Source organism: Manihot esculenta, chromosome 13 (genome assembly GCF_001659605.2).
Source record: "Manihot esculenta cultivar AM560-2 chromosome 13, M.esculenta_v8, whole genome shotgun sequence".
Classification (NCBI taxonomy): Eukaryota; Viridiplantae; Streptophyta; class Magnoliopsida; order Malpighiales; family Euphorbiaceae; genus Manihot; species Manihot esculenta.
In genome coordinates, this window is record NC_035173.2 from 7,306,256 (window position 1) to 7,330,178 (window position 23,923).

The following is a 23,923-nucleotide window of genomic DNA, read 5'->3' on the forward strand; positions in this document are numbered from 1 at the left end:
AAGAAGAGAGAAGAGAGTCCGAAGAAGAAGACCCCTTTTTTACCTGCCCCTGTTCCTGCCATTATGCTACCTGTCTATGTCACTCAGGCTCGTACGTACGGACGTGTCAGACCTCTCTCCACGCCAGGCGGCCATTTAATTTTCTCCAGTACGTATGCGAGTAGGGCTGCGAGGTGTTTGGACCTATTATTCTTTTCCGCATCACTTCACTGGGTTGGACTTCTTCTTATTGGACCCGGGCTCATGGCGGATCTGGCCTACTTCTCTATTAGGCTTGTGCTCGTATCTGATCCGGATTGCCCTAGATCACTGGCCAGACTCGTGAAGTCGAGCCGTCTTTCGAACATATGATCTGATGGGTTTTGGACCTGTGACCTTTTTTGGATCCGATCTTATTCTTGGGTTAGGAAATATATGGAGGTTATCATATATTATTATTATTATTATTATTATGTAATTAACAGTAAAGTAGAGTCCAGAAAATGCAACACATTATTTCAAATAAGTTTTATAAGTTCATCGAATCCTATTTCGAATATAAAAGAATCAAAATTAAATCAATAAAGTATTTAAATTATAAATAATTTATTTAGTAAATTTATAAAAATGAACTCATAATGTATTATTTATATATTAAAAATATTTTTTTTCAGGCAATTTTAACTTTTTCTAGCATTTACAACATTTAAAAGAATTGGCAATAAAAAAATATTTTTTTTAATTAAAAAAGAAATTAACTAAGATTCAAAATATGAAATTATTTTTGAATTTAAATAATTTTATTAATTCTGCATGGCTGACTTTCTATGCATAGATTTTATTAATACCATTTAAATGATTTTTTAAAATATTTTTTTTAAAAAAATATAAATTATTTATTACGAAACAATTATAGCCACAAAATATATTTAAATTATATAAATCGAGAATATACTTTTCATATATAAAAGTATGTGGGCAGCGAAAATTCTTGTTGCTAAATTATATTCCTACTAAATCGATTTATTAAAAAATAAAATAATATAAAAAATATTTAATTTAAAAACAATAATCTCTAACTAATGAAAGTTGATTTAAATTAAATTTAGAAACTAAAAAGTAAAAAAAAAGAAAATATAAGACTATTTAATATATTTTTAAAATAAAAGGAGAAATATAAAATATTAGAAAAAAAATTGCTGGTTTAAGAAAACTACTTCCTTGGTGCTTAGGGACGGAGGGAAGATATGGTAAGGGGCACGTGCCGTACCGACGACCGGAAAATGCTTTAAAGGGGATGAAGATGCTGCAGTGGCGCAGTCGGTGCCCTACCAAAGAGAAGCTCCTGGCTCCGCCACTGTTGGTGCTCTTAAAAAATATATTAATTAGTTTTTGTATTTTTATTCTGTTTATTTTAGTTTTTTTTTTCATTTTAGACATTATTTTTAATTATTATTTATATGGCTTGAATTTTGAGTATATTTTTTTATGAGCTAAATTATAATTCGAGCTGATTTAAATATAATTAAAAAATTTATATTTTTTTATCATGAATTATGTGTGAGATTTCAAAAAAATATTAAAGCTAAAGAATTTGAGGATTTTAAGATATTATATTATTTTTTAACATAATAAAAATACAATTTGAGATTTCGAAAAAAAATTAGAGTAAAACATTTAAGTTTGAGAAAATTTGAATAAGAATACAATTCACCAACAATTGGACTTTATTTTAAAATAAAATATATTATCATCTTTCACTTTTTCTTTCTTTACGATGAGGGAATTTGGTTCATTTTCGATCCCGCGTTTGCTTTTAGGCTAAATATTATAACAATTATGTAGTTTCTCTAGTTTCTAATAGGGTGAGCATTCGGTCGGTTAGGTTTAAAATTTAACCGAATTGAATAAATCAAAAATTGAAATTTTAGTGTTTATAAAAATTAAATCGAATCGATTTTAATCAAAAACCGAATCAAATTGAACCGGTCTGATTCAGTTCGGTTTGATCAGTTTCGATTTTTAATAATTTTTTAATTTTTATGCTTTATTTTTAATATTTTAAAATTTAATTAAAATATTTTAATCTTAATATGATTTAATTTCTCTATATTATTGAAAAAACATATTATTATCACTAATCGATTCGGTTCGATTTTTTCAATTTTTTTGATCAAAATCAAACCGAATTGAAATAACTAAAATTTCTGAAATTAAAAACCAAATCAAATCGAAATGCATAAAAAACCAAATTAAAATTTTAAATCAATTCAGTTCGATCGATTTTTTAGTTTGAACTGAATACTGCTCGCCCCTAATTTCTAATTCTTACACTACTCAGCCATTGTAACATAATTTCTATCTTATTTGAATAAAATGAGTAAAAAATAGACAAACAACAATATAAAAACTAAATATTTATTTCCTAAAATAGAAGAACCATATATATATATTTATTTACGACAGAAATTTCATTGGTAAAATTAGAGTATTGAGAAGGATAAATTCCAAAAAATAACATGTATCTCTATGCTCATTGATCTATACTTCTCCATTAAGCTTAAAGAAGATAAATATATATAGGAAATATAATCACAAAAGGGCTACTTATGAAAATTCAGGAATTTCTTTAAAGGGCTACTTATGAAAATTCAGGAATTTCTTTTTAGTCTTCCTTTACGTATACGAATATAGTATACGAATAAGAATTGTGTTGAATCTTGAGTTAGACGAGAGCTTTTTTACCGTATATAATTGGCTAAATGTATATTTGCATATTTATATTTTAATAATTTTATCTATTAAATATCTTAATTTTAATCGCGATCTAATAAATATCTAAATTTTATAAAAAGTATTATTTTTAAACACAATTTTGCTGCACTCACAGATGGTAAAGTGCATCTGAGTAAATCTAAAAAGTCTCAAGTTCTACTCTCCCAATTTTAATCCCCATTTTTAAAAAAAATAATAATAATTTTGTTAAATTCATAGTTTTAAAGTTATATTTAAAAATAATTTTTTAAATTTATGGTTAAATGTATGATTTTAAAAGTAATTTTTTTAAAATTTAGTTATTTAAAATATATATTTTTTAAAAGTTTAAATGTTTAAAAGTAAATATTTTTTATAATTTAAACGTTTATTAGGTCATAATTAAAGTTAAAGTATTTAATAAATAAAAATATAAAAATATATATAAGTTTGTAAATATACATTTGGTCTATATAATGTGGTGTATAAAAATTCTCATGTTGCAATTTATGGTTGCTCTTTAATTAACTTGTCCATTAAGGCAAAGATCCTCGAGAAATTGTGTAGATAACTCTTCTTTCAAGCTATGAACTCTTCATTTAAGGAAGAAGAAAAAACCATAAAAAATCTATAGATTTGAAAAAGAACTATGTTTATTATGTAGAGAAAATTAACAAACACATGGAAAAGAGAGGAGAAGGATTGCTTTCTCAAACAAAGGTTAGAAGATAATTTGGAACATCTAAAAACCTTGAGAGATTATAAAAAAAAATAAGAGTATTGTTCGGTTCAAAATATTTGAAAGGTTAAGAGATGAAGAGATGAAAGAGAGATGAAGAGATGAAAGAGAGATGAGATGTCTTCTCATTCTAAAATAACTCGTTATTTTGAATTTTATAACTGTGAAAATTGAATCTTTATTATTTGTCTATCGAGTTTGGATTACAGTCTTAAACAAGAGAAAATCTCTCGATCTAAAAAAGAGTTTTAAAACAGTCTCCGTTAATTTTTTTAATACCTTCAGTTCAAAATTTGGGCAAAATTAAAATTCTAAGTGAAAATTTAATTTTTATAATAAAAAATATAACACAAAAATTAACATGAAAAAGAGCAGTGAATAGAATCAAAGGTTACTACGAAGAAAGAAGTTAGAACAAACAATTATAAAATTTGTATTCCTTCAAATATGGAAATACTATATATTATCTTCAAAAACCTTTCTTAGACATGGTATAAATAATATTTTTTGGGGGGAAAAAAAGAGTGAAAAAGAGAGAGTGAAAGGCGCGTGGCGTGGTGTAATTTAAGGAAGTAGCACAAAAACACACGAACACATTTGTGGACGAAGAAAGAAAGAGTAGAAAAGAAAGCAAAGCCGAAACCAATCAAATCAGTCCCATTAAAGCGACATCGAAGGAACTCTGTCTTTTTGTCTCTGTTCTTACACTTTATTTTCTCTCTTTCTCTCTTCCTTTTCTCTCTCATTTTCTTTTTTTTTTTTTGAAATCTTTTTTTTCCATCAAATGTGGAGAAAATTCACTCCCTAAATTTCCACATTCTCCCGCACTCTCACGGTAAGTATCCTCTCTCTCTCTCTCTCTCTCTCTCTCTCTCTCTCTCTGTTTGCTTCCCTGGAAAAAGAACAAGGAAAATTATTACAAGTTTCGATAAAGGAAAATCCTAATTGGAATCTATTGCGTTGTTTAATGAGAATGAGAAAATAGTTTTCTTCTGCTGTTCTTGAGTGAAAATTGGATGATTTTGGGGATATTCAGATTTTGTTTGGTTGTGAAGATTAGGTAATTTGAGCTATTTTACTAAGAGAAATGAGCAAAGAAAGGCCTCCGGAGCCCCTTGATTTCTTCATTTGGACTGTTGAGGTATTCGATTTCTCTCTCTTCCTTCACTTTTATTCTTCAATTTTTTTTATATATTTATTGGATCTTCTGTTAGATCTTGTTAACGCTATTAAGAATTATAATCATTTCAAGCATACTATTATTATTTTCGGAGCAGAGAATTCTGATTGTGATGATTTTCACCTTTTATTAATTTTATAAATATTTGTGTAAGGTGAGATTTTATTTTATTTTCAGTTTCATGGTTATGGTTGGTTATTTTGTTTAATCAAATTTCAATTGGTTTTCCATTTCTTTTCCTTTTTTTTTGTGTGTGTGTTTTTGCGAAGCCAATTGGAAGTAGTTTGGACCGGGTGTTTTATTAGTTTTGCCATGGAAACCAACAAAACGAGATAAAGAAGAAAATGTTCATTTGATCGTATTCTACCGAACACCAGTAAGGAGTTTGAGGCTGTTTTTTTGCTCCTCTAATGGTGTCTTACATGGTATGGAGCGGTTCTTAGAGATTCTGTGGTGCGGCAGCATATGGTTTTAGTCATCATTTGCATGCGCCAGAGCAACATTGAATTACCTCCCCATCCCGATTTGGCCCAAATATAGTGTTGATGTTTCTTTGTTGTTCGCTTATTATTCAGTCGGTAGTGTTATTTGGATGAGCCACTGAGATTCTTGCCTCTAGAGCATCTGTGAGCCTTCTATATATATGCTGGTGAACTCGTATTCAGCAATGAAAATGATTTGAATTTTTTATTTCTTATTTATTTTCCTGAGCCACTGTGTTTCTTTTGCTCATGACACGCTAAACAGTTGTCTTGCTTGCTGGTTTATGTTTATGTTTAATCTTTTACGGTTTGCATACTCTTGCTTCTGCCATGTAGCATTGCTAGTAGCAACAATGTACTTATTATGAGTCTGCAGTTTGAAAAATCGAAGTTGTTGACAGTTCCTTAACTGCTGTATCACACATGACACACTAGTGCCATTTAACAGCAATGTTTGTTAGGAAATGACATATGCATGAGAATAGATCTCTTATAAGAAAATATGCACCATGACTATTAGGTTAGTTTAAAAATAGTTATAGCTTTATGCTGAATTCCATGGTTTTGTCTATAGTCTTCAAGCTTGATTACCACTAATCAGCAGAATATGCTTCTACTACAGAAATTTCAGCAAGACTCTCAATTCTATCCTAGAGATTGACTTGTACCTTATAAATCTGTACACACACTTGCTCTGAGTTATAAATGTTAAAGGAATGTGTACAAGATTAAAGCTCATTACAAACAAAGACCAAAAATTATTTTTAATTATTTAATTCCTAAAATCTTGTTGATGTAAGTTGATTTTCTTATTAAAGTTTTCATGCCTATTTGTTATGAGTTGACATTTCTAGTTTTAAATTTCCTGTTAGCTATTTGTCATGAGTTTACTTTCCTTTTTCCAGTTTATTATTTGCTTCCCTCTTTGTTCCCCCAAATTGGATTAAATTTTAGGGAAAATTACTACTTAATTTCTATGATATGGAAAAACTCACTAATTAGTCTCTCGATTTTGAAAAATGCATTAAAACGTCCAAGACGTTTTAAAAAGTTTACTAGTTAGTCCCTCGGTTAATTTTGCCGTTAAGTATTTTAATATTTAGTTCCTATGGTTTTGAAAAATTTATTAGTTGGTCCATCTGATTTTTAAAAAGTTTATTAATTAGTCCTTTCATATTAAGGGCGTTTTAGACTTTTTTGCAATATTTAACGGCTAAAACTAATGAAAGGACCAACTAATAGACTTTTTAAAATATCAGGAACGTTTTAAAGCATTTTTCAAAATTGAGGGATCAACTAGTAAGTTTCTTCATGTAGAGACTAAATAGTAATTTTTCCTAAATCTTATCTTCACTTTCCTTTTTTATTTTTATTTTTTATCAATTTACTCTTTTTCTCTTCTGTGTGCCTTTTAATTTCTCTCTCTTATTTAGGTGCTTTTGTTCTTTTGCGTCTTCCCCTTCCCTTCTTGCTTAATTTTTAGAGGAAAAAATGTTGCCTATAACCTAGCTTGTATGAGTTGATGTTATTTTGTCTATTTGACTATAAGAAATCTGCAATTAAGGAAAGAAAAGAGGTTAAATTGGCAACATGCAAGATATTTCTTATGTCACAATGAAGATAGCTAAGTTACTCTTGATAATGAGTATTTCTTTTTTTTTTTCCAGGAATTATTGCTGTTTATTAGGAACTTTGGAATATAAATTAAGAGTTTTAGAATCTTTTGGTTTTACTTTTGTTTTGGATTTCAAAAACATTTGTTCTAGAATCCTAAATGATTTATGTCATCAATATGAGTTGATTACATGGATCAGTTATCTAATTTTATATCTTTTTCGCTTCATGCCTGCGCCTTGTGCTTTTAATAACTAGGGTGTCTATTATAAATGTGGAACTGCCCTTTGCAGCATGTAATGGTAGCTTGATGGAGATTCTATGCAGGGAATATTGACATAGTGCTAGATGACATGAGACAGTGGTAGACAAGACAAAGTGCAAAAATTGATGTATTGAGCTAGTAATGATTGATATGGACCAATTATAATGGAAAGATATAGGTTGATCATCTGTAGTTTCAGTTACATTAAAAAAATATTTTGATATGCATATTTGGAAGAGATGAACCTGAGATCAGAAAATTTGTGGCAAGTTTCTTAGAAGCATTATATATGTGTTTATTTTATTTTCTAATGGTAGCATGGATAGGAATGAGATGAACCAGCATCAATAAGTTAACATGGACATTCAAGGGAGCATTCTCTCCTGATGAATGTAGATGGCATGACTGCTGTTCATTGGCCAACTCATAGTCATTCCACAAAGTGCTGCTTGGTAATTAGGGTAGCCTAGGAATTGCATGAGAACCATAATTTTTTAGGCGTCTTAAAATATATTGTCAGCTGTCATAATTGAAAACTAGCAAGTTATGTTATTTTATTACCTTGACAGAAATCTAGAAATCTAGAAATCTTTCCAGTTATACGTAACTGATGCTTTTTCCATTTTGTAGGCTAACATTAGTCCTTGGTTTTCATTTGGCTAGGATGTTGGTTTGTGGTTGGAAGAGATAAATCTGGGTAATTACCGCCAGATTTTCAAAGAAAATGGTGTCAATGGAGAATATCTGGAGGGCATGTCTATGTTCACTACTGAACAGATTCTGCGGTTTATAAGGCGATGCCACATGAAATGGGGAGACTTCATCACGCTGTGTAAGGAGCTCAGACGAATAAAAGGTTCTCATTTACTCTCTTCATGTCCATCAAACACACTCTCTCACACACGTGAGCATGTGTGAAAAATTGCAATATGCTTACTGCGTCATTGGCAAGATAATACTGCATGGTATGACATTTGTCTGATGGCTCAAAACACCCATAACAATGACATCCTGATTTTTTTTGTACTTGTTCTTACGGTGCACTTTTGTTTAAACGTGAGGATTCATTTTTTCTTGCATGCTTGTATGTAACGAAGTAAAGGATGTCCTCTTCAAAACGAGATGGTGTCTCATTTATCCCATATATCAAAATATTTAATGGAACTGAACTAAATAGTGGATTTAGCTTTGGAAATATGCCTGTTTATTATACTGATACCCTTTTATCCTGGTCATTCTGGAATGTGATATTAATCAAGTTGCTTTTATTGACATTGTTCCAGTTGCTTGCCTAAAAGGAGAGCAAAAAATTCGGAGGCCTTGGTGGGCTCCATCCTGCCTCTCTGTAGTCTTTATTAAGGTAGCAAAACGCAATAGACAGTCACGAGTTGTTTCCTTGAAGCTGGAACCCTGAAGCAAGATCGTATGTGTATGTAATTGTACTTATGTTTTTTGTTTAGGGAACAGAAAAGTAGAGAACTCAACTTTTGTCTTCAATCTGGCAAGGTGCTGGTGGAAGTTCTTGAATTGAGAACTTCCTTTCCTATACAAGCTTTTTTGTTTTTGTTTTGGTTTTTTTTTTTTTATATATATATATATATATTTTATTTCTAATGATTTGTAATTGTATTTGTGTTTCGATCTTGGCATCAGAAGATAATGGAGTCGCATGTAGGAAATCGTTGTAATATGGGTTAATTGTGAAGAAATTCGATCTTGGACACTACAAAAATTTTATATCTTTTACTTTAGCTTTTCGAGTATTTAATTAGCTGGACCCTGGCTTTTGTGCTTTTCTCTTTAATTTAGTTTTTTAATAGAGATCATTTGCTTGGGAAGACGCTTGAAGCTGTGTACCTGTGGCTATCCTGCCATGTGCGCCTACCTGTGAGGATAAATTAGTTGATATTAGTTTTTTGAAATTGCAACTCCATCTATTCAACACTTTCAATGCCTAGAACTTGAAAAGTCAAGGGGGATTGGGATCACCTCCCTCTCTAACCTTTTAGAGAGTGAGAGAGAATATCTTTGTTCCTGAATTTATTTTTTTCCCTTTCAGGCTCATCCTGTCTTTCCTATTACTATCGTGTAGCTTCTCCTACCCTATTGGATGGGGAGAGCCTCTCTCCTAGCCCAGAATGTAGGCTTATTTATCCTTCTTGTGGATTGAGTATTAATATATTTGGAGTTTTTGTTGTGGTAGATTCAAGAATGTGTTGAGAAGGGTAATCTGTTGAAGATCTGCGTCTGGTCGCTCTTCTCCTTCCATGCATTAACTTTGGGATTGATCTTTGCTATGCATGGGAAGATAGACCTGTGTTGCTTGTTTATTTTTTCTTTGGTTGCTTTGTTTTGCAAATCTTGTTCTACTTGCACAACGTTTGCTCTTTGGACCTTCATGTGCCAAATTTGTGCTCGAGCCACTCTATGATGGGTTATTGATCATCTCTCTTTTGTGCTCTCTGTGTTTGAAGTTAAGACGGTTGGAGAAAGAGATTGCTACCGGAGTTTCAGGGGGTTTTAAATATGAAAAGTGCTATTTTCAAGGACATTAATGGCATTCACAGGATATTGGTCCCTTTTATAAGAAATTGAGAGGCTTGGATCATTGCCTCCTCCCCTGTTCTCTCCGGCTTTGCATGGATTCCTTGAGCGAAGTGTTCTTTGTTGCTTTTCCATGTTCGGCCTTCTAAGGTGAATGTCTCGGTGCAATGTTCTGCTTTTGAGTTTTGTTTTGTTGAGATGGTGAAAAAGCTTCTTTGGTTCTGTTTGCTGTGCTCCATCATCTGCAAGCTCGCAAGGAACAACGTTCCATCTTCTACCAGATCATAGTTAAATTGACCCGCCCAAAGCTGAAATTTCTAGGGGTTCTTTATTGAGGGTTTTCTTTTTTAATGAATATCAGAAAAATAATTAAGATGGTAATCGAACTAAGTCAGTCGAGTTGAGATTTGTAAGATTGGAGTTCATTTATTAAAAAAATTAAAAAAATTAAAAGTTCAAACTCGATTCGAACTCTAATAATTATAATTATAAAAAAATTATTTACTATAATAAGTTTAATTTGAATTTAGACCGAAATTAATAATTATAAATTATTTTCAGTACAGTACACTTTAATCAGTTATTAATTATCATTCTTATAAATAATATAAAAAAATAAAAATATTAAAAAAATTACATAATATAATTCATAATAAAAATAATATAAATAAATATAAACTCAACGACATAATATAAATAATATATAAAATTTAATATTAAATAAATAAAATTTAAAAAAAATTATATAATTTAATCATTTGTTCAACCGGTCAATTTGAATTTCAACTTCAATATTTACATAATCTTCAAAAATAATACAGAAAATAACTATATTAATAATATGAATAAATATATCATTACTAAATTAGTATTATAAATTAAAAAAATAAAATGATGAAAACAATAAAATAATTAATTATTCAAAAACTATAGTGAAATTACTCTAAATCCATTTTCCAATAACATATCATATCAATAGTCGTATCAATTGTGTTTAACAATGTAAAATTTGTACAATATGATGCTATCAAATATATCTCTTTTGCAAGTTAACTACTTAAGTATTGATAAAAAGAATCAATATTAATATATTATGTACTTTTAACATTCAGTCTATTTATGATAAGGAAATAGAATGAAATAAACACCTCCATTGTAAAAGAAAACAAAAATTACTCCATTGTTTGGAACTATAAGCTAAGTATGTCTAAGCAACACTACGATGCCTATAAATTTGGATGTCATGATAAATTCATAATGTTTTCAACAATACCAACTAAAATTCTACCCAGACAGGAACCACATATTATTGGAGGAGAACTATTTCATTTAGATTTTTTTAAAAAAAAGCTTAACGTTGAATTGCAGAGGAGCGAGGTGGGTGGCAAACGAGCAATCGATGCAGAGGTGCGGCGTGCGACGGCTCATAGTCGTGTGATCTAGAGATGGGCTGCAAATGAGCGATTGATGCAGAGGTGGGGCATGCGGCGGCTCACAAGCACGCGATGCGGCAGTGGTGCTGGCACAACGTGCTGCTGCTCAGGCAGTCGAGGGGTCCTCTGGTTCAAATATATGATGGCTGCTACAACGTGATTTGCTTGGGAGAAATATGAATTGGTAAATTTCAGATGCATTGCTAAGTTATTATCAGTAACACATCAAAATTATGTAATTTTAATAAAAATTATGTAGTTTTAATGAAAAATGTATTTTTTTATGATTACAAAACTTAATTAATAGGTTATAAAAATATTTTTTTATATAATTAAAGGATTTCATTTAAAATTATATTATTTTAATTAAAATTATAAAGTTTAGTCATTAGACTTTATGTGAATAATTATTAATAATATTTATAGTAATATCTAATTTAAAAATATTTTTATAATTATATTTTAATTTTAAAAAATATTTAGTTTCACAACTCAATTTATTATGTAATACTATTTAAATAATGATATTAAAAAGTATTTATTATAACAGTTTTATACTAATTATTTGTGATTTCTAAGAATGTCATTTTCAAATCTTTATAGTAGTTTATATTTTATAGTTTTATAGTTATTTTTATTTTAATTATTTAATAATGTTGATTTTTCAAAATAATTTATAGAATGTTTACACATAAATATTAGTTTTGTATTTTATATTTCTTATTTATATTTTAATATTTTTTTATAAATATATATACCATCTAAAATTAATTTATAATTATAAAACTCTTTATAAATATAATACATATTCTCTACCTAATTAATCATTGTTAATATACTTTTATAATTATTATTATCTTTTCAAAAATTAAAGTTTTCATTTAATTAAAGTTCTCATTTCATTTTATTTATAATTTACTTTTAAATTTTATAATAAAAAATTAAATTAATATTACGATTATATAATGAATAGTTTTAGTATATCAAATAATAAATATATTTTTCGTATAAAACAATACATATTAAATATTAAATATGAAATAATATATGAGTTTGTTTAATTAGCTTGTTAATAAGTCTGTTCTTAAGTTTATTTAAAAAGTATGTTCATGAATTTACTCAATAAATTAATTCATGAGCTTATTTAATGAGTCTATTCATGAGCCTATTTAACGAGTCTACTCAGTGAGTTAGCTCGCAAATTTTAATGAAATAAATCCTATTTAACTAAAACTCCACTCTTTTAAATAATAAATTTCAAAATTAAGTCTAAATTTAACTCATTTAAAAAATAATCTGAACTCGATCGTGAAATAAATAAAAAAAACACCGAAGCGATTAATAATAAGAGTGTTAAAACCTTAATAATTAAATTTATAAATAAATTATATTAATTTATATTTATATTATTAATAAATAATAGTTAAATCTATAAAAATATTATTTATAAAAATTCATAATTTAAATTATTAAAAATATTATTTAATCAATAAGTATTGGGTGTAACATTAATTCAATAACAAGATTTATTGTATTAAGAGAATAATCTAGATTTAAATTTTAGAGAAAATATTATTGAGAAGGACATGCATGAACTCCAAATTATATATATATATATATATAATATTTAATTCAATGGAAGTATTTCCATTTTTACCTTAATTATCAACCAATCACAAAAGTTTGATAGAAATCTCCTTGAAGTATTATTAAGAAATAAAAATGTTACTAAAACTACATATTATATATGCAAGACAAATAACATAAGCAGTAAAAGTTATTGAAAATTAAAGACAAAAGACTTTTCATTCCTCTAAAATTTAACCCATAATATATAATTAACGAAAACGACGTTAAATAGGAAGAGCATTTTAATAAATTTTTAAAAATATAGAAATCGACTTATTAATAATAATAATAATAATAAATAAAATCATAAATCTCCCTCAAAAAATTTATCACTTCAGATCCATATATTTTCTTTTATCATTTTATGACTAACTTTATTTAGCAATATATATACTATTGATTCTATCAAGTATAGTTATTATTATTTTTTAAAACACTAGGCAAGAGATTACATTTTACATAGTCCAAAAGGCAAATGTCCAAGAGGGCTTAAAAGACAACAAAAGATCAACCCAACAAAATGAACCATTCAAACCAAAATCCAAAAATAACCCATCAAAACATCGAAAATGCTAACTTACTGCCCAACGCACAGAGGAACAGGACAAAGCAGCACTACTTAGGCTCACAATAGTGATCAATCGATTCACCACTATAACAACCATATGAGACATCTTAACTTCTATAGGAGACATGCATACAACAAAACATGAAAGTAAAGAAGACCTCCGACTAAGTGGAGCACAACTATAGACAATAAGAGGAGACATAGAATAGCTTTGACCTCTTGATAGTGTTTAGAAGTCTTGAATCACTAGACACATCAGTGCGATTCTTAAATATCGATAAAAATTTTTTTAGATATCGATAAAATTCTCTTACATAGTGCCGGGACGTAGAATGGGTCAACCGGACTTCCATACCATACCGTACCGTATCATATTATATCGTATCATATTGATGACTAAGGATCATCCAACATCCATCCACATCATCATCAAATTATACAATGCAACATATTCATGAATTCTAATGCAAACAACCTAAAATATTATATGGCATTCGTGATGCATGAACATGTTTAAATCTATATTTATTTACTTTAGAATATAAATGTTTATTCTACTCACCTTTGACTGAAACTCTAATGACTCTGAAATAACTGACTCACTGCTGGAGTTCTCGGTTTCTCGAATCCGAACCTACACAGGTGGACTCAAATGAGGAACCAAACATTCATTTAGGAGACCCTTCGTCAACTCTAAAAAAGACTCACACGATGAAACACTAGAAATTAGAAGGGAAAAAAAATTTAAAAAAACAAGAAAAAAACATAACAAAAAAACATTCCATCCAACCATGATGAAAGTAACCAAGATGAAATAGTGGCAAAAAAACCCTCGATTATTATAATATTAATTTATTAAAAATAAAAGAGAAATACTATTATATTTCTGAATTTTTAAAAAATTTATTAATTTATTTCTATTTTAAAATAACTCAATTAAAATGTGTATATATTTTGTAAATTCAAAATTTTTAGTTATTTTATTAAAAAAAATTATTAATCAATTTAATATAATTTTAATTAAAAAAATTAAATAATATGAATATTTAAAATTATATAAACTAAATAATACATATAATTAAATTTATTATTTGCTAATCTATACTAATCTAATTTTAAATTCAAAAATAAATTCAACTCATAAAATTTAACGAGTGAAGGGACTCAAGTTAGACTTATTTATTAAATAAACTTATAAATTAAGTTTGAGCTTCGGCTCACGAACAACATTTTGGTTCATTTAAGCTGCCTACGGTACCACACAAGCTTGCGGCAGTCCTCTGCCTCCTCTCCAAAGTCCCTCATCCTCCTTCTCATTCTCCAGATCTCCCAACCTACCATTCATCTTTATCACGAGCCCAAATCACCACCGCAACCGATATGTTAAACCCCCACCTCAAACCCATCCAACCTGAAAAACCCTTACATTTTTTCTTCTTATTTTCAAATCCAACAGCTCTACCAGTATGTATCACTCCTTGGGCTGTTTTGCTCAATGCTAAACAGGCTCGTGAGTGATTGAATCCTTTCTCCTGCTGATCAATGTAGTATTCTGATTATCAAAGCTTGTAGAATGGAATTACAGCAAATAGTGCTTTTGGCTTTATTTTGTGCAGTTTTACTGTTTTAGTACTTATTTGCTTCGGTTGGGCAAGTTTGACATGGTTACTTTATCTCAAAATTTTTAAACTCAGATTGTGATAGTGTGGTTTAGCCCAGTTTAATCTCAGATACTATGATTAATATCATGTGCAAGAATTGGAAGGATCAAGAGGTTAAGGGTTTTAAATAATATTTTTCAGTTTATTTGCACCCAGATGTTTCTTCATTGATTCTTGGGCATTGTAGGAACTGTAATTTGGAGAAAGGTTTTGAGGTTCCTGATAGGATGGTTGTAACTAACTCAGTTGCATATTCAATTCTGATCAATGGGCTGTGCAATGAAGGGAGGATTGAAGCAATGAACATGGTCGAAGAAATGACTGAGAAAGTGACTGAACCAACAGTGTATACATATGCAGTGCCAATTAGTGGATGATGCGGCCTGTAGTCTAGTGAGAAGTATGAGCAAGAGTGAAGAGGGAAATGTAGCCCAAATGTGCAAACACATATAGCACTAATCAGTGGTTATTACATGCAGGGAAAATGAAAGTAGCAATGGGATTGCACCACAGAATGCTCGGGGAAGGTTCGATTTTTGTTGAGGAATGAACTTTGTGTTGAAGGGAAAATCGGCATTTGCTTTGAATATTTTTTATTGGATGGACGGACAAGGTACCTTGGCAAATGCACAAACATACAATCAGAATATAAAGGGGTTGTTTGCCATTTATGATATTGAGAAGGCTATGGTTGTTTTGAATAAAATGCTAAAGGATGGTCCATATCCAACTGTGATAACATGTAATAAACTCATTGTTGAAAACCTTAAACAGGGATGCTTGAACAATGCTATCAGATTTTTGGGTATAATGAAGGAGATTGTTGTAGACCCGATGACAGGGATTTTCCAAGAGATGTTTGAATGTGGCAAAAGACCAAAACAATGGAATTATACTAACCCTAATTGATGATTATTCTCAGGAGGCAAAGATAAATGTTGCATTGTCGTTATCTACTAGGATGGAAGAAAAGGGCTGCTTCTCCTAGTTGAAACTTGTAATGCCATTATAAGTGTCTTGTCTAAAGATACTAACTATATGGAGGCTGAAAACTTTTGTGCCAAGATGACTCAGCAAGGACTGCAACCAAACGCCATCCTTACAATTCTTTGATAGATAGACTTTTTAGGAGTGGTGGACCAACCTGGCAACGGAAGATAGAAACTTCACTGAATCACCAAGGACAATCTGTTTTTAGTTTTTGTTCAGTTCCGCAGAAACAAAGCATTAGTTCTATGAAGTCTCATTCAAAACTTCGAAAGTGGAGTGAGATTTAGATGTATCATAGAATAGAATCATTATGTCATCTAGAGCATACACTGTTGTGTCAAGCTCTTGATAACTTACTGCTTCACGGTAGATAGGTGAAACTGTAGACTCTGTTCATCTGGAGCTAGAAGTACTAGAATCCAATTTAGAAGCTTAGGAGTCTCACTCATGGAGTTGTTAATTTGTCGTACTGTATTGGATTTACAGTGATGGTTTGTGAAACATTATGGCCAAACTAACCCAAATAATTTTTGAATTTTTTTTCACTTAGCTTAAATAGTTTTTGATAGTTTTGTGCTCTGTTATATATAATTTTGATTTTCTATTTCTTTCCCAACTAGGCAGCTTAACATCACATTCTTTCCGGTCAAATTTGCGACGTCTTCATCGTAACTAAATGAAATACAATTAATAAATCATAACTGAAATCTCCAATATTGTGGTTCGTTAGTACTTCGGCTGGTGGCTTCACTTCGTCGGTTGCCCTTTCCTCGTAGGTCCACTAGCTATACACAATTTTCCAGCTTACCCTTTTCTCGTAGGTCTATTAGCTCTTTCACCCTGCACTTTTCTCATAGGTTTATTAGCTCTACATAATTTTTCTAACTCAGGTATTTCTAATACGAATAATCCAAAATGGTTAACCCAAATTTTAGTAATTACGTGTCCGTATTGTATACAATTTTGATTTTCCATAAAGCGGTGTATCGTGGATGTGGGATTTTTTCCCGAGCAGGCAGCTGAACGTCAAATTTGTGTGATGGTCTCGATTGTGCATGCTCAGTTGCTGAGCTAGAAGAGATGAACACTGGTGCTGAAGTGTCTTCTACAGTTATACTTGATATGGTTTTTAGAAGGAAAAAACCTAAAGAAAGGCAAAAAAAATTCATGAAAGGCAAAATCCTCCGGTGTCTTTCAATTTGATTCCAAATCCTCAATTACTACTCACTACATACCTATTGAGTGCAGGATATGCCAATCTATTGTTCTCTTCCTGGTGGACGGCCCACTTGGAAACACAACATAAACATCATAAAAGCCTACGGGTGGATACAGCAAGAAAATGTTTGATAGAAAACTCTTGATATTATATAGTTGGTAGGAGATAATAAGTTATAGAACAGTCAATTGTGATTATCTTTGCTTATTACAGATATCTCCAAATCTGAGTTGATTCTGTTGCAAGCTTGTCTATTCAGGAAGATTGTATGGTTGATTACTGCTACTTCTTTCCTGTATAGCCAAGTTCCTTTCGTGTTTTTTGATTGTTGGAAGAATAGTTTTCAGCAATGTTGCAGAGCAAGATCAAGGAACAAAGGCTCAAAGTAGGCGTGCTGTTTGCTTGGAGATAATGAAAAGAGTATATCTCACACTCAGATTCCTGAGAATAATATAAACACCAGAAGACTAATAGCTTCAAAGTTCTAACAGCAAGAAATATCTGAATTGCTGGATTGGAAAGACTTCATTATTTCTGAATGAATTTGTCGTTTACTTGAAAATCACAGAAATAGGGTGCAACATTCTACAGTAAAAGCTGCAAAAGTTTTGTGCAACAAGAGAATTATGGTCTGGATAACCATGTGACATGTCCAATTATTGCTTCATAGAATGGGATGCTTGATCAATTGGATGCTTTAACAGGACCACCATTTAAATGAATGTCCATTTGCACTTTTGCGTGGATAAGCTACTCTCTGTTCTGTGGATTTTGACTTGATTGATATTTTTATTATGTTTCTCTGCTTAAAGCCTTGAAACCCAGAGAAGCTAAATTGCTCTTAATTTGTATAAACCCCCCCAAGAAAAGTTTGGACCACTCAACACTAAATGCTGCCATGAGCTGCTCTAGTGTCGCAGTGCTAATTGGCAGGACATGGATGGAGTTGAACTGCAATCAGAACTCAAAGATTGCTTGGAGAGGACCACCAAGGCACCAGAGTACTAGGTACCCACTGTAAAAATTGACACTTCTTGGTCTATATTCTGAGAAAAATGATTTACTTTATCAATTATGATGTTTCTTATTATATCATTTTACTGAATCCATCTCAAGATTGGGAGAGTATTTCAATGATTGTGTGTCAAACATAACAGTCCAAACTTTTTTTGTCTTGTAATGAAGCTGTCAAGTGCTAATCTTTCTCCATATAATTTAGCTTGAAACAGTACAGAAACTGAGGAAACAACAAGTGAAGAAAGGTAAGGTGCTGAATCTGTTGGATGATCTTCTCAAATATGCAGCAGCAAAGGGAAGAGAAGGGCAGAGTTGATGGGTCAAAGTGGCTGCACTCATTTGGCTCAAAGGGTATGTCTCTTTAGTCTCAAAATAGCACACACAAAGAAAGGTCCAAATTCCAATATTTAGTGGCTTTCTTTTCTCTTAAAGAAGAGTGTCTAATCCAGAAAAAAAATTCCCTTGTGACGGTTTTGTCCTTTTGCAGTCAATCACATTACTAGACTCCAACCAAAGGCAAAAAGAATAGGAGGATAGAGTTGAAACCCAGAAAAAAAGTAATAATATCCATCCAAAATGCACACCATCTTCTCCGAAGTTTTTAAAGACAAACCGACACCGCGTTACCTAACCATTTATTCCCTTCAGAGCATCCTTCCAAATGCTACTCTCCAATCTCATTTGGCTTCTTTTCTTCATCTTCTTCTTCCTTCAAAAAGTCCCTTTGCCTTCACATCCACCAACTCAAACCTCTATAGACTAGCCTTGGCTCTTTTCGCCTTGGATGTTGCTGCTCATTAGCCGATTCTCATTTATATATTGCATCACCTTGAACCAATTTAAGTATATAACTCAAAAATTACCTGAACAGCAAATGCATATCTCATATATATATAGGACCCCCAACACAGGCCTTGAAAACCAAGTATAGCCAAACAATTTTCACACACTAAATAAGGCCCCCTCTAATGGGTAGAAAAAATGGTGATGCAACTGTGGCTAGCTCCTCAATAGCACTTCTTCAAGAAAGGTTCAGGGAACTGCAAAGAATAAGGGAAAGGAGACAGGAGAAAGAACTTCTGAAGCTTTTTTCAGAACCTGAAAGGAGTGCTCCTGCAGGTATGAATTTTGATCCAAGCAAAATGACCTTCCACCAACCTGAGATGATTAGAGCACCGCCCCTTCAAGATTCTCATCTCTCCCTTGGACTCAACTCATTAAGCAGCAACAACCATGCTGATATTATCAAGACTCCAACAAGCTTATGGCCCAGCACTGGAAGCTCATCAAGGAATTTTGAAAATTCTGATGTTGATACCTCTCTTCATCTCTAAACACTAGAGGCATATATGCTTAATTTCCTATAATTTTGGATATATATTTATATATATATATATCTATATATATTATTATCATATATATTGTATGTATGTCTGTCAATTAATTTTGCACAACCTTTTGGCTGTATAAAAGATTAGAAGAGTAATGCAACTATGTTTCTTCATATACCCATGAACAGTTTCATGATAATTTCTCATATTCATGATCACAATACGCTATTGGCCTATATAAAAGAAGGGGGAAAAAATCATCATCATCTGCTATGGAAAATTGTTTGAATCAGTTCAAGGCATGAAAGTTTATCAAAATTCAGAAAAGAAAAATTTACATACAAGAATTAATTACTATTCATCAAATAGATCTCTCTCTCTTCTTGAATTAAAGAATGGTAGGTAGGTTTGCAATTGGAATTTTGTTAGGTGTTTTTGCATTACAGTGTAGTGGTTTGCTGAGATGCTGGTGGCTCTACCTTGTTGTCTCTTGCCTTTTTGCTTTGGTTGTTTTGCTTGTTAGGATTCAGTATTACATTTCTTTCTTTTGTGTGATTGATTGCAATTAAGCACAAAGCTACAAAACTCCATTGTTAAGCAACTTTCAAGTGAAAATTTATATTATTCTTAATTACTTAGATTTTCATAACAAATTTAAAAACTTTAAGTAGTGGGTTCGTTGCATGCTATATTACAGGAGGTAGGGCTCTCATTTCTCAAAATGAAAAAGGAAAAGCCCCCTTTGCTCTTGTTTTTAACATTTGTATTCTTCATAGTTATAAGTTATTAATCTTTTTCGGTAAGCTTGAATTGAAATCGGAAATAGGATTTTTCCATATTTCCAAAAGCAAGAATCAAGAAACTAAATGCATTAACCAGTTTCTAATTATCGATGAACACAAAGAATGGATTTTGTATTGAGTTGTGATCCTTCGGCAAAATCGGCTGACTTGAACTGCGCATCTTCTTCTAAATATTTAGATATGACTCGGCCCATCCAATGAATACCTTTTTTTATCGGAGCTCATTGGCTTCTGGTGATGATATTTTGATGATTCAATCATCTCTCTATCGCTCTCTTTGACTTAATCAACATGGACATGGTTGCTCCGATCTAGGCCACCAGCCTTACCTCTCGTGACTCCCGATCGTCGAAAACCAACGTGACCATTACCACTTAACTATTAGGATGTTGCTACAAATACAAAATTTCTTATTCACACATCAATAATCTCATATTTCATAAAAATTAGAAGATTAATTTTATTTTTTTACAATATAATGACAATAAATATTGATAAACTGAAATTCAGAAAAATAGGATTTTACAAGAATTGAGTATGTGACAATAAATATTGATAATCTCTATCGCTCTCTTTTTCCTGCTCTGTCATGCCATTGGGTTACCTTTCTCACCATACGAATACAGATGTACGAGAATATCAGATATCTACCCATGCATAACGGTCATTTAATTCTCTCTTGGCGCGGTTGGACCCACTAGGCGAATGGGCTGATTACTTCTTCTCCTCCGGACTGGGCTGGAAGATGAGATCGAGATTGAAGTCCAAGGAAGATCTGATCTCTGGGCCGAACGGACTGGGCCGGTCCACTAAGAAAATTTAGAGGCCTTAAAATGGAGACTATCATTATGAGTCCGGCCTTGTAACTGGATGGTAAAATCCAGCGTTCATCAAATATTAATATATAAGATCCGTAATTCTAATCATATTCTGCAATTCATTATATATTTTATTATTATAATTTATATATGACTTTTAAATTTTTTATAATTTGAGTTTTTAAATTTTTATAAATTTTAATATAATATATGGATAATAATAAAATGTTATAATTAAAAAAAATCTAAAATTAAAACTTAACTATCCACCTAATAATAAAATATAAGAAATAATATATTTAACTTGTAATATGTATTTTTAATTATATTTTTATTATTAATAAATAATAAATTTATATATATATATAATTAAATTTTAAAATAGATTGATAAGAAATTGATAAGTATCACTATTAAATTTGTATATTAAAAATTGATATGTGACACAATTAACTTTATATATTTAGCCTAAATAGATTTATAATTTTTTAAATATTTTTAATTTTAATTTATATAAAATAATAATTAATGTATATATAATAAATATAATTTATTATTTTTTTTATCACTATTAATATATGATCTATTACTAATACTTTCTAATATAATAAATATAATTTTGTTATATTTTTTTCACTCCTTTTAATATCCTATCACTTTTTTATATATTATATTATTAATATTATAATAAAAATTTTATTATATTTTTTATTTTAATAATAAATAAAATATTAAAAATATATTTATAAAAATTAAATAAACACCATATAAAAAGATGTGTGGAGAAATTCATTTTTACAATATAGTAACAACTCTATAACAAAAAAAAATCATATAAAAGATTTCTACTATTTTATACTATTGTTGTTTATTTATTTGATAATTTTATAAAATTATAATTTAATTTATTCTAAAAAATTTAATATAATTTAATTATAAATGCTATATATAATGTAAATAATTATATAAAATAAATACATATAATCGATTAAAATTATTATAAAAATATTAATTATAATAAAAATATAAAATAATTAAAAAATTAATAGAATTAATTATATAAAATATTATCAAATTAAAATATTATAAAAAGTAAAATTGTGATTCTAACTATCTCAATCATGCTATAAATATTAAACAATCAAATTATTAAACTTAAATTACTATAATTTATTATATCAATGATCATAATAATTTACCTCTTCACTCTCTACAAATGTGTAATTTTAATTCATTTTATATAAAATTTATTAGTACAATCTTTGTTTATTTTTTCACATAACTATCTCCTTCATTTTTAAATAATTAATATTTTAAAAAAATTCTTATTATTTTCTTATTATCCGATATGAAATGCATAATTGTATAATTATCAACAGCGAATCCAATCCTTTTGACTAAATTGAAAATTAAATGATAAATAATCTAAATATTTTAAAGAAATCGTTTAATTTTTTTTTAAAAAATAAAATATATTTATACCATAATTATTATAAAATCATTCATATTATTATAAAATAGCATTCACATAATATGATTGATATATTAAGTTTTACGCCACTTAAAAAATTGACATACTTAAATGGTACTGTAATAAAACAAATGATTTTTATCTACTATCACCACTGACGCTACTAGATTTTAATTTTCTTTATTACAATTAAATACCACTAACCCGATGAAATTTTAATTTTCTTTATTACAATTAAATTTAATGGTGTATAGATTTATGTTTATTACTATTTTAAAATTTAAATTTAAAATAAAATATATTAATTTTTTAATAGATAAAATAAATTTATATAAAAAACATTATTTTTAAAATAATATTTTCACATGTGAATAAATGACTAGTTTATATAAACCTTGAGCGTATGTAAATTTTTTCCAATATCCAAAAATTTTAAATCCATTAAATAAGATGTCTAGTTTTGCCTTTGAACTTTTGGCTTATGTCCATAACACTTTTTAATATTCTGCTTCAATATAAAATTTAACTTAAATAAGTTTCCCTCTGGAGTCCCTTTATGAGTCGATACTCTTACCTTTTTCTCTTTCTTAAACCTAACTTTTTATTTTCCCTTCCCATAGAAAACGATCTGCGTCAATTGACTATCGATAAAGAAGAAGATTTTGTTATCCCTATTAAGAGTTCCAGAGATATTTCGATGGTCACTTATGATTTCTATATGGAGATGTTTTCTTACATACAATCCAATCAATTTTTAGAATATGCAAACATTTTTGGCAGATTTATGACATCTTTTAAAGGGTACCTATTATGGAATTAGAGGTAAAAAGATATCTATTTCGATTTTTTAATAATATTGATTTTGAAAAGTTTGATGAGGAGAGTGCAGCCCGAATAAATGATGATACTAAAAAAAGGTCAAGAAACACTAAACATAACGTTGTTACAGGTTTTTCTTCCTCTCAACAAGATGTGTAACAGCCCGGAAACCTGTATCCCTCTGTAACGGCCCCAAACTGCTCGGCGCTAGGATCCAGATCTGCTTAAGTCCGCCGGGACCCGTAGAAAGCCTAAACTGAACTCTGTGTAACTGATCAATCCCATACATGATCCAACTAAACTACTAGCTTTTTAACATGTTTTTCTGTAAAACCACCAGGCTTAACCTTAAAATCACTCAGACATAGCAGTCTGAAACAGCCCCCAGGGCTTACACCAGCGATCCACGACCAAGCTCAACCTCCCTGCCCTATGTCTGGAAACATAGAACCCACTCTCTTAGGGTCAGCATATCACCGGTTAGCCTTGGTTTCCGCTTTGGGTCAAGGGAGTGAAACCCTTTCTTCCCTCACAGTCTGCTTTTGGGTCAAGGGATTGGAACCCTTTCTTCCCTATCACTGGAGTTTTCGAAAACACATCAAACGTT

General features: G+C 30.0%; 1 protein-coding gene and 1 long non-coding RNA gene across 4 annotated transcripts; both read left to right on the forward strand.

Moving 5' to 3' along the window:
• The first annotated feature begins 4,106 nt into the window (after window positions 1–4,106).
• LOC110629060 lies at window positions 4,107–8,577 on the forward strand. 2 transcript variants are annotated; one of them, XM_021775909.2, is made up of 4 exons: window positions 4,107–4,307; window positions 4,533–4,613; window positions 7,677–7,869; window positions 8,297–8,577. In XM_021775909.2, exons 2-4 carry the CDS (start codon window positions 4,560–4,562, stop codon window positions 8,425–8,427), a joined length of 378 nt encoding a protein of 125 aa, XP_021631601.1. In that variant the 5' UTR covers window positions 4,107–4,307; window positions 4,533–4,559; the 3' UTR covers window positions 8,428–8,577. The 2 variants fall into 2 exon arrangements, with proteins under 2 accessions (XP_021631601.1, XP_021631600.1); XM_021775908.2 differs by having other exon boundaries at window positions 4,109–4,307; window positions 4,528–4,613.
• An 8,989-nt stretch (window positions 8,578–17,566) lies between these two features.
• LOC110629723 lies at window positions 17,567–19,580 on the forward strand. 2 transcript variants are annotated; one of them, XR_002490274.2, is made up of 3 exons: window positions 17,567–18,065; window positions 18,277–18,425; window positions 18,562–19,580. It is a non-coding gene; the product is annotated as an uncharacterized LOC110629723 (long non-coding RNA). The 2 variants fall into 2 exon arrangements; XR_002490273.2 differs by having other exon boundaries at window positions 18,277–19,580.
• The last annotated feature ends 4,343 nt before the right edge of the window (window positions 19,581–23,923 follow it).